This window comes from Macadamia integrifolia, chromosome 9, assembly GCF_013358625.1.
Source record: "Macadamia integrifolia cultivar HAES 741 chromosome 9, SCU_Mint_v3, whole genome shotgun sequence".
Taxonomy (NCBI): Eukaryota; Viridiplantae; Streptophyta; class Magnoliopsida; order Proteales; family Proteaceae; genus Macadamia; species Macadamia integrifolia.
Genome location: NC_056565.1, coordinates 173,500 through 190,953, shown reverse-complemented (window position 1 = coordinate 190,953; position 17,454 = coordinate 173,500). Strand labels below are relative to the sequence as shown.

At 36.0% G+C, this 17,454-nt stretch overlaps 1 protein-coding gene and 1 pseudogene across 1 annotated transcript; both read right to left on the bottom strand.

Moving 5' to 3' along the window:
• Positions 1–3,066: 3,066 nt before the first annotated feature.
• On the bottom strand, positions 3,067–4,402 carry LOC122088945 (linoleate 13S-lipoxygenase 2-1, chloroplastic-like). The gene is made up of 3 exons (XM_042658328.1): positions 4,211–4,402; positions 3,373–3,610; positions 3,067–3,296 (listed from the first exon to the last, which is right to left on the bottom strand). Exons 1-3 carry the CDS (start codon positions 4,400–4,402, stop codon positions 3,067–3,069), a joined length of 660 nt encoding a protein of 219 aa, XP_042514262.1.
• Positions 4,403–5,038: 636 nt separating this feature from the next.
• Positions 5,039–5,675, bottom strand: LOC122088944 (annotated as a pseudogene).
• Between the last annotated feature and the right edge of the window lie 11,779 nt (positions 5,676–17,454).

Genomic DNA, 17,454 nt, shown 5'->3' with positions numbered 1-17,454 from the left:
GACCTTTGAAAGTTAAAAGGTCTGCTATTCCAGATGGTTGTATAGTATATCTTCAAGAATCAGAATTTGATATTAGAATCGAGAATGACATAATCTTCACATTCCATTATGATGTAGATTCTCTTCAAAGTGGATAGATGCCATAAAACATGAGATGAAATCAGTTAGTGACAATGATGTCTGGAAACTCATTCAAACTACTAAGAACTTTAAGGCGATTTATTGTATGTATTTAAAACTAATTGCGACTCAAAAGGTAATATTGAAAGATATAAAGCCAGACTAATTATAAAGATTTCACTCAGAAAAGAAATAAGGCATTGATTACCATAAAACATTATCTCTTGTTTCTAAGAAGGATTCTCTTAGGATCATTTTAGAATGTTTGGGAACTCATTCAAACTACTAAGAACTTTAAGGCGATTTATTGTATGTATTTAAAACTAATTGCGACTCGAAAGGTAATATTGAAAGATATAAAGCCAGACTAATTATAAAGATTTCACTCAGAAAAGAAATAAGGCATTAATTACCATGAAACCTTCTCTCTTGTTTCTAAGAAGGATTCTCTTAGGATCATTTTAGTATTGGTGGCTTATTATGACTTGGAGCTTCACCAAATGGATATGAAAAGTATATTCTTGAATAAAGGCTTAAATAAGAAAATCTATACAAATATATATAAAAAATTTAATAAATAAGGAAGATTTAGTGTGCATATATATATATATATATAAGAAATTCGTATACAGAGTTAAACAAGCTTCCTTATAGTAGTATATATCATATTTAACCATTTTTTTTTATTCCTTCAGATTTATTGTGAACATCTTTATAGATGTATATATCTGGAACTCAGTGGGAGCATGCTTATATTTCTAATTTTGTATATGAATAATCTTATTTAGATGAGCAATACGAAATTTTTTCTCTCAAGAACTTAGAATTGAGAGATATAGGTTTAGCCTCTTTTGTTATCGGCTTAAAGATATATTATCATATATCTCGCTAATTATCTAGGCTATCATTGGAAACCTATATTGATAATGTTTTAGATGGATACAATATGTATATTTATTGATCAAGTGTTGTATCTAAAATTTAATGTGATAAAATTGATTTATAGTAGTGGCCATAGAATATTCAGAATGTATGTAATATTTTGACACTCGTTATGAAATTAGTTCCATATTGGGCAACTATGTGATTGAAAGTAATAAAATACCTTCTAGGAACTAAGAATTGCATGCTTACTTGCAGAGAATCTGATTATTTGAAAGAGATCAGATATAAGGACTCTGATTATGTATTGCGTCTCGATGTAGACAGTCTATATTTAGACATGAGTTTCTAATTATGTATTGCGTCTCGATGTAGACAGTCTATATTTAGACATGAGTTTCTACTTAATGGTGAGACAGTTTCTTTGAAGTTTAAGAAGCATTATTAACTATTTGCTTTTATTTTGAAAGCGGAGTTCGTGGCTTGCTTTGAGGCCACATCTATAGCAATATTGTCATTATCTTATGACTTTTAGTTGTTGACGCCATTTTGAGTCACTGAGAATATATTGAGACAATATTGTAGCAGCGTATTACTCCAAGAATGATAAGCATTTTTTTAGAAAGCGAAATTTTTTGAAGTTTAATACAATTTTATAAATATAATTCAGAAACAAAAGTGTATATTGTACATATCATGACCAATATGATGATTATGACTAAGGCATAAGCACCCAAAGTTTTACATCGATCTTATTGCAGGCATGAGTCTGATTAAAAATTAATGTGTTTGGTCATTTGTATTTGTACATGACATTCATTTATAGTGATCACATTATATGTGGTTTCTGAATGTTTCTCATTTTGTCATTATATGTATACATTTCTTTGACATAAATGAGATATTATTGTTGGACTGTTTATTATTTGTTTCCCTGCTTAAGAACTGGTTTGAGCGGGATTGTCGACTGATAAATGATGCATAACGCTATAGTTCCTATCAATAGTTTCATTCATTCAAGGTATTATTGAATGCGACCAACGGATAGAGTGTTTTATTAAAGTGGCCACACTGAGTTGTTTTCTAAAATTGTTGGAATCCAAGAATTATTATTTTAACAAACAAATCTTTTTACTTGTTTTTCATAAATAAAACTTAAGTTGTTGTGAACTGGTCAAATGGTTCAAGTGGAAGGATTTATTTCCTTATTTGTTCCGATTGACCATTGATCGGGTTCTATTATGGAAACCCAATATTTAATTTGATTACAAATTATCTTGGATTCTATTAAGGATACCCACCATATTAGTTTGGTTGCAAATAAGGAAGACTTGCTCTCTAATTGATTGGCCTACCTTAATGGGAGATAGACATTGTGTTATTAAAGGATACTAGGTCCCCCTTGTGCAGTAACGTACTAATCTCACCCATTAGAGAAGTGCATTGAGAAAATACTAAGGAGAAAAACCTACCTCCATTGAAGAAGAAGAATGTTGATCATTCATGCAAAGACAACATCAATGACTGCGTCAAGCTCCGTTGGAAACAACACGCCATCGACGGTGAACAGTATGTCATTTCTCCTCTTGTATTGAAATGCTTTATAGTGTATTGGCAAAACCCTTTATTATGATTTAGGAATTATTATATTTTAAATTCCATCAGAGCTCACTCTTCAATGGCCATTCCTGCAAAATTTTGTGTAATAACCCATAAGATGAAAAGCTTAATCTTTGAAGATTTATGTATTTTTAGGCTCTCAGATGCCACCATGTAGGTGATGTTCATAATGAGAAGTATTGATGTATCATACTGTGACTAGCTGAATGCTATAGGGTTGACACTAGCAAGTGTTTGACGAGCAAATTCCTTATCTCTTAACCCGGAAAAGTAGTCTCCTGCAAAGTAAATAATGTGTCACAGAGAGAGAGAGAGAGAGAGAGAGAGAGAGCTAGTTTTATTCTTAGTTCTTACTATCTATCAGTTCGGGGGTCTTAAAGCGCAGGGTGGATCTCCTTCAAGTTTTATACCCTTGGCAAGTCCTGAAGACAGTTTTTCCAGAAGTCATTGATTTTGAGCTTGGGGTAACTTCATCCCTTGAGTGAAGAGGGAATCAACGGCGAGGAAGGAAGGGAATCCAAGATTGGGGTCTGTGAGAGTAGCTCTGATCTGAGTGAGCAAAGCATCCAACCCGACATTTATTGTCTCACTATAGAATGTTAGTGTCTTGGCATCAGAGAATTCCTCGTCCCTTGGCACGTATATGCTGAGACTTCTTTTCTCTGATAATGGATCTGCAACAGCGATCAAAGAATGTGTGCATCAAAGGGGAAGCAGAAATGGTGATGATGGTGATCTATATCTAGTTACCTTTGTTGGAAGGCGCCCGGCTTGTTCTGCAACGCCTTGGATAAGGGTGTTCCTCACCACCTAGTATTGGTCTTGCCAGTTCCTCGTTGATGTCTGGATCTCCAAGGTCATTGTACTTGTCGTAGTCATAGATCCTCTCAAACGCCTTTCGTTCTCCCTTTCCATCGCCACGAAGGTTCTCAAGCTCCTTCTCTCTCAGCTTCCTCAAGCCACTAGGTGTTTGTGATGGCAAGTAGGACTGGTACGGCTCCACACCCACACATGAAATTCATGTAAGTAATGGACTATGAAATTGAGTTCTTAGAACTTGAAATTTTAATTCATTTTGATGTTATGATTTATGAGAGTTTTGTGTGCCGGATAGCTATATGTTAGGGAAATGGGTTGACAGACCAATGTGGGGATGGGGTAGACTCAATAGTCCCCTACTCACTTGTCAAGTTTATATCGAAATGAAATAGGTCAAGTGGCATAAGTTGTGAAAAATCTAGGACTATTGAGAGCGTACCAAAAGTGTTTCTGTACACATTGATACATGGGATGGTACATAATTGAATTTGAGTTTGAAATTCCACACATATAGCCAATTTGATGATCAGAGTTAAGTGGTCAAGTTGAAAATTGACATCATACCTGTTCTGAGTTTTTCCATATACATTATGCAACTCTAGCTTACCATTTGATGACGGGCTTCTACAAGGCGTCAGCCTTACAAAAGATGCAAGACCCTCGTATGCTAGTGCTAGAAACCAATTAGAGAGAGAGAGAGAGAGAGGGAGAGAGAGACCTTGTTGGTAAAGAAGATCCTCTTTTGTGGGTTCTCAGACTTGGGACAGACCCAAGAGTTGCAGGTGATGGTGAGAGGACCAGTGTGAGATCCGTTGAGGATAATGGTCCTAATGAAGAGCTCCGTGGGGTGCTCATTCTCCACAAGCACTGCACCCACATCCCCAAAAGTTGCAGGAACCTCCGACTTGCTTTCATGTTTTGCATCCCCCTTATCATTTTTGCCCGCCCAATTAACGTGCATACCCTTTTTCAGTATCCTTCTCCAATCCTGTCTCTTCAGAGAAACGAGGAGGGAGGAGGGAGGAGGGAGGAGGGAGGAGGAGATTAACCAAAGACTCAATATCACATGGCCATATTTTCTTAACACCGGACATGCTTCAATATTAGGGTGTAATAATAATTACTGGCATAGTTGGAAAACTGGGTTGATTGGGGGAGTCATCCTTGTTGAGTTTAAAGTTTTGAAAATCCAGTCAAGAGTTATGTATGATAGGTCAGGGTAAAAAATGATAAGAATCGGTTATAATTTATCCGAATCTAATGATACTCAAGCTTTTCACCTTGTTTTTTAAAGGGGAAATTACCTAGATCCACTAGATAACTTAATTTATTACAAGATAAGAAGGTCTAAAATTTATTTTATATTCATTAGTTTCAAGTTTAAAAATATTTACTTAATTTCCAAATTTAATTATTATTCATAGAGCCTAAGAAAAAGTTAAAACAAATTACCTAAAATAACCCTAACTTTACTTAACCTGCATATGCTGAGGTAAATCACATTAATTATTTTTTGTTCCAACTTCCAACAACACTAATCCCAGACATTAAAACCAGAGATTGTTATTAACTTGGTTTCTTCTCTAAGTCATACATCTTAGAGACAGAGGGTAACATCTTCACATTTATTATTCTTTCTTTGAATTATAGTTATAATAATTATATGTGACTGGTAGTATTTCCTCTCAATGTTGCCGACTGCCAAAGACTTTCTCAAGCTCCTTGGAGCCACTCTCCATTCGCTTCTTGGTCTTGATCTCCTCAGCCTGCTTCGCAGATATGACATAGACAACGTTAACAAAGCTTTTGATGGCCTCAGAAGCTATAGTGTCAGGAAGCCGATCAACGGCCAGCTTCCACTCGCCACAGAAGGCAAAGAGCTCAGAAGAGGCTTGGACAGTAAGGGCTGGTTCTTTGCTGCCATTGGTGTTGTCATTGCCAACATGGAGGAGAGTAAGCTTAAGCCAACCATGGCGGGACTTGGTATAGTCCCTCTAGTATTTTATAAGGCGGCAAAAGCTGGAGTGCCAGGCAGAAACAGCTGATTCAAGGTGACGGGTTGACTGTCAGTGGAGTTCAGAGGTTGACTCCCCCTTGGCAGATAGGTTCACAAGGCCCAGAACTTGTTGCACAATATGATTCTGAACATCATCGAACTGGTTCATGGATATCCACATGTACATGAATCTGCATGAAACATACTTAAACATAAATAGCTTAAATATCAGACGCATTCAAAGTATAGCTTAATTGGTAACAGTCAATAGAATTAGCATGATCAAAGGAGTTTATGGGAAACATAATGCATGATCAGTATTAAAAACATAGGAAGAAACCAAAAACTATGCTCTTAATGTCTGGGATCAGTGTTGTTGGAAGTTGGAACGAGATCAAAGTTATGTTCTAACCAAATATATATGCAAAGAAAAATAATTAATGTGAGTAAGATTAGGGTTATTTTAGGAAATTTGCTTTAACTTTTTCTTGGGCCTCATGAATAATAATTAACTTTGGAAATGAAGTAAATATTTTTAAACTTGAAACTAATGAATGTAAAATAAACTTTAGACCTTCTTATCTTATAATAAATTATCTTATCTGGTGGATCTAGGTAATTTCTCCTTTTTTTTTTTAAACCCATTAAATTATTCCACTTAAGTTGAGTAAAATGATAAAAATTAAACCCCATCCTCTTGGTTGATAGTTCATTGAGAGAAAATAAAATTTAAGTGTTTTGGTAATTTTTCGATAAATAACAACAGTGAATCTTCCCTCGTTTCTTTTCAGTTTATCAAATTATTCCTAAACCAAACAGTGTACAAAATACCGGGTTTAAGAAGTAGGGTATTACAACACATGTTTATTTAATCAGTCTCATTGGTCAACATGAATGAACCCTCACCCCTTTTGGAGGGGGTGGGTGGGTATGAGGGGGAGGAATCTTTTTTTTTTTCTTCCATTGATGAATAACTATTCACTTATAAACAGGAAATTTAGATGAACATCAAATTCGTAACATATACAACATAAGCTTCAAGAAATTTTTACGAAACTTTTCATCAAAGAACAACAAATTCATGATGTATTTTTTCCTATATGTTTTCACAAATTTCTTGTATTTTTCTGAATTTTTACTAATTTACATATATTTATAATATTAAAAAAAAAATGTGACTCACTGATTAGATTTGACTAGGTCGAATCGTTAGGTTTTCTGGAAAACAAGTTGTGTCAAAAAATCAGGTTTTCCAACTATGGTTGGTACGAGATGAAATCTGGTTAAAACTTAGTTTAAAAAAAAATAATGAATCAGATTGGGAATCAGCTGGCACCGATCCCAATTTCCTCCGGTCCAATATTATCTCTAAGATTCCCTTGAATTGATGGATTTTTAGATCAAATGACCGATTCTAAGATTCTTGAAATCGATTTGCATTATAATCATTTGTTGTAGTTTCTCATAATTGTGGGCAAACTTTTGATTCATACAGAGTGCTATAGATCCAACTGACCTGCCATGTGAGAAATAAATGATCTCAACGCCCAACTATTTCACCGTTATTGATGATAAAGGATTTGTTTGGTATTGGTTGTGAGCATGCATGGTTTTAGGGATCGAAAGTGGATAAGAAAAGAAACCGATATTGGCGGAATTGATCTCATATCGATATTGATTAAGGGGGAAGAGGTTGATTTTTATAAAATAAAATATTAATAATAAATAATGGTAGATCTATGTAATCTAAATTGATACGGATCAATCCAGATCAATATTGAGCAAGACCAAGATGGATCCCAATCCTGATATTAATTACTAATATTATTTTTCTAACATGTGATGTATTGTTAGAATCATTCGATCTGCCGGTCGGCCAGCCGATCCCAATTATGTAAAATTTCTAAAACTCTCTTTTGAATCAACCACAGAGTATAGATGATATGGATACTCAAATTTGGATATTTTTCCTTCTTTTACTTGATGCAATACAGAAAATCAGAAAAATTTATCTCTCGTAACATGATCTAAGTGATCTATTAGCTTTTTAAATAAATAACTGTTAAAATCTTTACTTTTTCTCTATTCCATTTTCTAGGGTTGAGGTGGATTCAATGTCCGATTCCTAATTTCTAAAACCTTGGTCTAGATAGTAAAAACGAGTCTGGGTTGATTGGCGTCTGAATCAATCAGTGTCGATTCTTAATTGGAATCAATAAAAATCGGTGTAAATCAATCATAACTGGAGTGAATCAGTCTAATCGGTCAGTGACGATTCCAAGTTGAACGGAAAAGTCCCAATTCGATTCACCGTTTTTTCTTTCAACCCTGGTTGCCATAAAAAAACTTGAAAATGGATCAGCTGCTCATACAATCATTTAGTCGTATGACGAGTCAGCATCTAACATCTATCCTATTTATTTTCAAGTATACCATTTTTTATCCTTGTAATGTGTTGGATGCTGATTTGTACAACCAGGTGATCGTATGAGCAACGGATCCAATCTCATAAAACTTTAGACGTACTCCCATAAATGAGAATAGGGGTGGTTGTCCCCTTATAAGTAATAAAACTTACTTGGATCAAGTTGGGTGCTAGCAAGCTCCAAATGGAAGTTTCCCAAGAATATCCTCAACACTAACGAGAAAGCCTACTGGAAGCTGCTTAACGGGTGACAACGGCAATAATAGTGATAGAGATCTTTGCTGATGCACTAGTCATGGCAGCTCTAATGCCGCCACCACCACCACCACTACCACCGGAGATTGAGCGGAGAAGATGACGACGATAATGGCAACTCTTCAATTTTGGAAGCACAACCATTGACAGTGGACTGATCACGGGAAGCACTTTAGTCCCGTGGGTGGAGACAATAGACTTGGGTAAGCCCAACAAGAGCAGTCTCTCCAGCCTTTCTAACCTTAATTTTGCTGAGCTCTCTCCTCCTTGCTATTATGTTAATTAGCTAGCTAGGAAATGATAGAAAGGTCACTAAAGAAGGGGAATTTACTATCACTACCCTACACTTGGCCTATATTTACTAAAACTGCACTATTTTTTACTTTTTTATTGATACTCCCTTGCTTTTTTATTTTTACATCTTTTTCTCCTCTGCTCTTTTTAAATACTCAGATCACCCTTCATTTTCACTTATAACATATTACACTTTTTTCAAATTGATTGATTTAAAACATGATTTTTCAAATTGATTGTCTCATCCAAAAGAAAGCATATATATATGAGAGAGAGAGAGAGAGAGAGAGAGAGATATTTATCTTTTATCTTTAATGGCGGTTGGTTGGATTAGAAAGAAATCAGAACGTTTAATGAAAAATGGCAAGACAAGCTTAAATTAAAACAGGAAGATGTTATGATGTAGATAGTAGTCTGAAAGTGATGGAACTAGGGGTGTCAATTCCTAAACCGAATCGGTAAAATCGGCCAGACCAAATCGATAACAACACGGATCGAACCGAACCGAAGCCTTATTGGTTCTGTTCGGTTTGGAGTATTGCAACCCCAAAACCAAATCGAACCGCACTAGAAATCGGATGAACCCAAAATCAAACCGAAACCGGCTCAAAACCCAGACCGAAACTGAAACCAAACCGGTAAGAAACCGAAACACTCTAAAATTCATTAAAAAAATCAAAATTTGCATAGTTTTGTATACATTTGTGTGGAAAGTCGAATCCAAACTTGACCAAAAACTAAAACCAACCCGGTTACAAATCAATTTAAGAAACTGAAGACAAACCGAAACCAAACCGCATCGAAACCGAAACCAAATCGAAACCGAAATTTTCTTATTGGTTCGGTTTTGGTTTCAACTTTTCCACACCGAAATCGACTCAACCCAGACCGAAACCGAACCGAACTGACCGATTGACACCCCTAGATGGAATTGTGAGTTATTGTTCCGGACTTATTATTATTGCAAAAGGTTAGAGAGAGAGAGAGAGAGAGAGAGAGAGAGAGAGAGAGAGAGAGAGAGAGAGAGAAATTTAGAAGGATTGATGGAGAACGGTTTGTTGGTGTGAGACTATGAGACTCAAGGACTTAGGCTGTGTTTGGTATCCTTTTAAAAAATGTTTTTGTCATTTTTTTGTTCAATTAAGTGTTTGGTGACTTTATGATGTGTTTCAACTTTTTTTGAAAAAAAAAAAAACGATTTGAAGGACAAAAGACAAAAAAATATTAATTTTGATTAAGTGGAGAACGGTTTGTTGGTGTGAGACTGTGACGAGACTCAATGACTTGTTATCAGTATCAGTATTGATAGAGAAGGGTTTGTCTAGAAAAATTCCGCTGCTGCCTGGGTTGCCATGATAACAATCTAAAGAAATGAAATCCCAAAGATAGGTTTTATCAGGGTTGTGGTTACTGAGCTGCTTTTTGTTCAATTTGCTAGTGTGAGCCTGTGAGACTTGAGGACTCAGCTATCGGTATTAATATTGATATCAATATCATCTGTTGCCGATTTAAATCATATCTGATCAGAGCATATCGATCTCTTTTGCCCTTTAAAATGATTCGGATTATTAACATTGGTCACCATCAATACCAATGCAAATCGGTACTTAAAACCATGGTGATACGGCAAGTAATTGTCCAGCACTTATTGTTTAAATTTGCACGTTACCCAAAATATTCTTGTAAACAATTTCTACGAGTCGGTACACCGACTAATCATGGGTTTGAAATTTGGCATTCCTGTCACCATCATGTTACTTAATAATGGTTGTGGACACTGAATTGAAATTTAAGATTTTCTGCTGAACATTTTTTTTTTTATCTTCCTTGTCAAATTTGATGTCTTAAAATCGAGTTACTTAGATTGGTAATTAATGTTAGGGATAGGATTTCCCATGAGTCGTGTTGCTCAAGTATTAATTCGGATCGACATATGTGAAACCCGAGTTATGAATCAAAAATAGGGGGTTTCGGAGGAAAGGGAAGATGTGGATCCGACGTGTTGGCTGGGTCAATACAATATCCAATTTCTAGGAGAATATGAACACACACCTCAACACCTCCACGCATGTGCCCAATTCCTTCCTATCGTTTGGATGCTACGATGGGCATCCAATGTGAAGGATATTTTTCTTAGTGTGATGCACTTATTTTTATGAAAGGGTGTGAAAAAGATGAGAATCAACCTTATGCTGGTCATTTTCTTCGATGGTAATGACAATGCACTTAATTTTATCCCACAACATGCATGTAGGATGAGGCTGAAATTTTATAGACATGTGGATGCTAAGGTCTCTCTCACATGCTCATAAGTCAAGTTTTAACCATAATAGAATTGAAAAAGTGGAAACATTGAAAAATCTAAACCTAACAATACTAAATATCTTATATATATGCCGTCTCATTTAAAAATCAATCATGGTTCTAAGTTATAACTCTTCTTATCTCTTCGAAGTCATTCACACATGGTTGTTTAGTGCTCTTCACTATTTTCAGTGAGTTGAATCGTTCTCATTTAATCCTGGTATGATCCAATCCACACGATTGTGAGACCAATATAAACCTACGGGACTAGTCAAGCTGAAGGTCTAGACACCATTGTTGGCAAAAAAAAAAAAAAAAAAAAAAACAAATGAGAACTCCCAATGAGAGGACAACTGAGGCTTGGTCAACAGTTGACTAATGTAGGCAACACCAATGTACAAGTCCAATGGGAGAGCATGTGAGAGCATCTTCAAAGCACAAGGCAAGGGGCAACATGGTCTTTTTGCATCTGCCAGTGTTTGGGCATAGGCAACACAAGACTCTTGTGTCGGAGTTCTTTTTCTCATTCTGTAATTATTCCAAATACCGTCGAGATGCCTCTTCCTGCCATATGATTGGCAGAAGGGGAGTCTTAACCTTTCAGTAATAACTCAATTATCATACATCAATAATCCATTCACTCTCAAAGGTTTCCTTATCACCATAAAACAATTGCCCCCGGTACTCGATAAATGGTGATCAGGTTGGCATCTGAACTTAGAGCCTTGTCCATCACTCTCACCCAACACCCAACAACTTTAGTTGCCGACATGAATTTTCTTCCTCACAATTCATTCTACAGCAGGCCTTACTTTGCCGTGTATGGGTGTGTATTGTTATGAGAAATATCCTGTTAGTTCACAATCATTCATGGCTTCTCCTACCACTTTGACCAAAGTCATTTTCTACCTCCCCCTTGTGTCTGTACTGTAGACTGCAACACCTTTAAATTGGACCATAAAACATAAATACTTACTGGTGCATTCACCGTTCTTCATTGCAAATGATAAAATTATGAGAGTCAACTATCCCTCATCTAACCAAATTGATGTCATAAAGTTGGCACCGTCCATAAAAGCAAAACCCACATGTTTTGCTTTTTCAAAAACATCCCAAAGCCCAAAAATTGGAAAGTTCAAATGCTTGAAAATATTTTGAAAGTTGGTACTAATTGGTAATGGACAATATTTTTCAGGACAAACCTTTTTTTATATCCTTCCACTTTGAATACAAATGTTTGCAGTGTTGGTATGCTCCATATGGAGAATTATGTATTTACAAAACAAGAAAACAAACTAAATTCCCAAAACGAGAATCAAGAAGTAATGAAATAAGGGAAAATAAGTGAAGAGGGACTAAGAGAAGCAAATAAGGTACAAATCCAAGATACATCACCAGAACATCCCTTACACAAAGTCTGTTACCCAGATCCTAGTCCTCCACAAAACTCTATCCATGGTCATACTAGAATCAAGCCCCACCATATGCGTTTATTTTCTCACCACTTCATTAATAGTCGTTTTAGGCCTACCCCTCCCTCTTTTGGTTTCCTCCACATGAATCTGCTCAATCTTCATTAGTGAAGCCTCTACAGGTCTCCGTTGTACATGGTCATACCATCTCAACCTGTTCTCACAGAGCTTCAACCGGTTCTTGCGGAGTTTGTCTTGGATTGGTGCAACCCCCCAACTCATTTCTTATATGATCATTCCTTACTCTATCTCTCCTTGTATTGTCGCACATTCCTCTTAGCATTCTCATCCCTGCTACACTCATTTTGGTCAAATTACTCTTCTTAACTGCCCAATACTTTGCTCCATATGCCATAATTGGCCATTGTCTTGTAGAATTTTTCCTTAAGTTTAATATGCATTCTTTTGTCATATAGTACTTATGACGCACCTCTTCATTTCATCCATCCCACTTTTATTTTGTGGGCAACATCATCATCTATATCCTCCTCTTTGTTAAAAATGGACCTCAGATATTTAAAACTATCACTCTGGGGTAGCTCTCGTTCCCTAAGTTTCGCCACTTCGTCCCCCTCCTCTAGTGTGACTGAAGGGGCACATTATATACTCTGTCTTCATTCTACTTATCTTAAAACCTCTTGATTCCAAGTTTTCTCTCCATAGCTCCACTTTAGTATTAATTCCTTCCACCGTTTCTTCTATCAAAACAATATCATCTGCAAATAACATACACCATGGAATTGGATTTTGTAAGTGCTTGGTTATGTCATCTATTATGAGCGTAAACAAATAAGGACTCAGGGTCGATCCTTGGTGTAGCCCAATAGTAATCAGAAATTCACAACTTTTACCCTCTATCGTCTTGACACTCATCACCACTCCCTCATACATATCCTTGATTATATCAACATAGTTATTCTCACCCTTTATTTTCTCTAAGACGTCCCAAATGAGCTCCCTTGGTACTCTGTCATAGGCTTTCTCTAAGTCAATGAAGACCATATGTAAGTCCTTTTTGTGAGCTCCAAAAACTTCTACAAGTCTCCTTAGCAAGTAAATAGCCTCTATCGTAGATCTCCCTGGCATAAAACCAAATTGGTTCTCTGTTATCTTAGTTTCCTTCCTTAGACGTGCTTCAATAACCTTCTCCCAAAGTTTCATAGTATGACTCATAAGTTTTATACCTCTATAGTTATTGTAGTTCTGTATATCTCCTTTGTTCTTAAAAATCGGGTCTACATTGCTTCTCCTCCAGTCATTTGGCATAGTCTTAGTGTACAAAATCTTGATAAATAGTTTTGTTAGCCAAGACACCCATTGTCCTCCAAGGCTCTTTCACGCTTCAATTGGGATCTCATCTGGTCCAGGTGTTCACCTACCTTCATCTTTTGTAGGGCTTTTATAACCTCAATTTCTCCAACTTGCAGTATACAACCCTGATGAAAATCAGCGTGATGTCTACTCTCTTCTACTCCTGAGTCTCTCCTATCAGTCGTTGGATTTCCATTTAGTAAGTTGTAAAAATAATCACCCCACCTCTTCATAATATCCTCATTTCTCATTAGAACTCTTCCATCCTCACACTTAATGCATCTGACATAGTCCATCAATCTCTCTCTTATTTTCGCTATTTTATATATCGTTTTTTTCCCTTCTCTTGTATTAAGAGTTTTATAAAGTTCATCATATTTCTTTGCCCTTGCTTTCCCCACAATCTTCCTAGCCTCATTTCTGGCTGTGTGATAACTAGCTAGCCCTATCTCTAGAAATAAACATGCAATATGGTATCTAACACTTGAAAGGGTATCTACGAACATGTCCACTTTGAATTGCACAACATCCTTACTTAGAAAAAAAAAAAAAGGACCACATTTGATCTTATATGAATCACTTATGAGCATTCGTTTGCTTAAAAATGTTTATATTTGATAAAGGTAAAATAATATTTTGACTAACCATATAACATCTCACTATTCATTGTCAAAAACTCTTTACATCACATTATAATTACTTTAAATGAAAACAAAAAGGAAACTATTTACTTATTTTCAATCCACCTTAATGCTATTTGCATTCATCCTTTTAACTAAAGGTGTTAATCGGTTCGGTTCGATTTGGTTCATATGTATTTTGGCTGAAACCAAAGCTGCACCATTTACTAAACGGTTGTACTTTCTAAAACTACAACCATTTAGTAAACGGTTTGGTTTCCACAGTTTTTAAACGGTTTCGGTTTCAGTTTATTGCATACAGTTTCTAAACGGTTAGCAATCAGTTTGCTAATTTATTCATGTGTTTACTAAAATTTCTTTGTGGTGATAAACGATTCAATATTGAGAATGTGAAATACAAACCATTATGTTTTGTTAAAACAACCAAACAACTAAGCAAAAGAAAATATTTTGATAGAAAATAGTCTCAATCGCATCTAATAAGTTAGTAAGCAATGCTTACAGCAGAGATTTTCTTCTTCTCCACCCCAAAAAAAAAATATGTTATAATATTAAAAAATATATATTTAATATGACATGGTATAAACAAAAATTGCATTTTTATCAATATACATTCTATTTAATGCATTGAATTAATTTAATCAGCATTCCAAACAATGAGCAAGCTACCTCTAGAATTCCTTGCAGGCTTGCAGCACGTAATCTTTGAATCAAATGAGATACTAATGATAATTTGCAACACCTTATTTAATCTTTAAATGGATTAATCGGATCGGTTTTGATGGTTTAAACAGTTTAATTTTCACGATTTCAATTCAATTTGAAACCAACGGGTTCAACGGCTCAGTTCAATTTCAACCCGTTTAACTAATTGGCCTGAAACTTGAACCCAGAACCGAATCATTTACTAAACTATTTTGCAGTTTTGGTGTAAATGGCTCAATTCGGTTTCAGTAAACGTTTCGGTTTCAAATTCACATCCTTACTTTTAACTTACCGAAGTGAGGAAAGCCACATTGGGGGTTGCGAGGCGGGTGGGCAGCAAAGATCTTGTGTGTGTCAGTGCATTCATCCTTCTAACTTACCAGAGTGAGGAAAACCACATTAAGGATCACGAGCCAGGTGGGCAATGAAAATCTTGTGTGTGTCAACGAAGTGTCAAAACCATGTTTTAAATGTTTTTGAAACAATACCTTGAATCATTATGATCCTTCCGAGATCCCACACCCACAGTGTTGGGAGAATCTTGCACATAGTACCCTTTTTTTTTTTTTTTTTTTAAGATTATTGGATTATCATGCATATCCTTGATCCAACCCTGTGTATTAGCTGTAATCCTTATCCCTTTCTCTTGTAATCAGCTGTATATTTCTTTGTTTATCCATATCACCCAACAGTTAGCATAGATCAAGTAAGCCATTAGCTTTAATTAAGGAACTGGTCTGTAAACTTATAGCTATAAAAGCCACCATGAATAGCTGATTCAAATCAAGTGAGACGAACCAATTTTTTTCATATATTTTCCATTATTCAGTCTTTTTTTCAAAGAGTGTTACTAATCCATGATCTGATTTCGATGCCAGTAGTTGTAGGACTCCTTCCTTGAATGTATATATATATATATATATATATGAGGGTGAGCCATATTGTTAGACTGTTAGGTTATATGTTTCGGTCATCGGTCAGTCCATATACCCCACGATTGAGAACCTAGCAAATCTCTCTGCAACATTTCTTCCTCATTTTTTTATCCTTCTAACCATAACGTCTAAAATGGACAAACTAACCCACACAGAAAATGGCATCACATAAATGAGAAATGACCAGACGTGAAATGGTTTCTTTCTTTTTGAATTTTATACGAAAACGACTCTTCATGTTGGGGTGCAATGTGTATATATATATAATTTTTTTTTTTTGGTGAAAAGGGTGCAATGCATATTGGACTGTTAATTCTATGCAGGACCATCACTTTCAGCTTCTTGTGCATTTTGTACATGTTTTCCACAATCTATGCTATCTTTTTTCTTATATTTTTTTTGAGGACGAGAGCTTTGATAGATACCCGCCCACTGGCATAGGATAATGAAAGAAGAGAAATTGCAGGGAGAAAGAGTTGGCTTTGTGGAGGCATTTAAATTGAGGAAGTCATGCGTCTATACTTAAAAATTAGTTCATTTGGGATCAAAGACTTGAGAGTGCCCATTTGTTTTTTTGAGTGCCCCATTCACCTCGAGTTAATGGGTGTACGTGTCCTACACTCCAAACATGGGTCTCCACATCCCATACACGGTGTGATCCGGTGGAGAGGTTCCCATTTGGGTGAGGATCCCGAGTCCCAGACTCGAGGCTGACACCATTCCAGGCCACTCTATGCCATTAAGCAAGGGAAAAGGGCCACTGAAGGTGGAGGAAAGGGGGTTGAGCTCACTCCAACGAATGATGCTCCAACGATTCTCCAATGAGCTCCTATAGATCGATATGTGGATTTTTTTTAATCCGGTGACCATGAACAACCAACCCTTTTGACCAACCAAATGGGTACATTCAACACTCAAACTCGGTCCAACTCTAGAAAAACCCAACCCAACTTAATACCTCTATCCGACTTATCTTCTTCCTTTTGATCAAGAAACCAAGGAGGAAAATCAGGGCTTTGCTTGGTTGATGGTATTTCTTCATATGGCCCATGAAATCATTCTCCAACAGCCTCAAATTCTAAAATCAGAATCGCATGGTCTATTGCCTTGAATCAAACCTCAAACCACAACTCCAGATAATCAAGCAGCACTTAGATTTAGAGATTTTGAAATCACAGGCCAGCAGTAGGGTTGTTCACCTTAACAAGAGATCTCCTTCAAAAGGAAATCAATGGAGTTACAACTTTGGGATTTGAATTACAATAAAGGGCTTTTGAATCCAAGTACTAGCACTCAATTGTCGACCCAAACAACAGAATAAAGTTCATGCATTTTTGTATGTTACTTACAAGTAGGATAGAAAATAAACAAAAAAGTGAAGATGATTGTATACATGATTAATTCAAAAGAGAGTTTTAGATTTGATTAGATCACAAAGCTAATCATATCTCAATTAAGAAGTACTTATTTTTCTCAATCCTATGCTAAGTAATAAGATAGGACCATGAGCAACCTGTGAATTCTAGAAGGAAAGGAGGGTTGGATCATTTTGAACATGAATTAGAAGTTGTGCAATTGATGTTACGTGAATTTATTAGTGCAGAAAATTATTGTACGAGCACATACGAAATGTGATTGGAGCCGATGACAATAATGTCCATAAATTCTTCTTCTT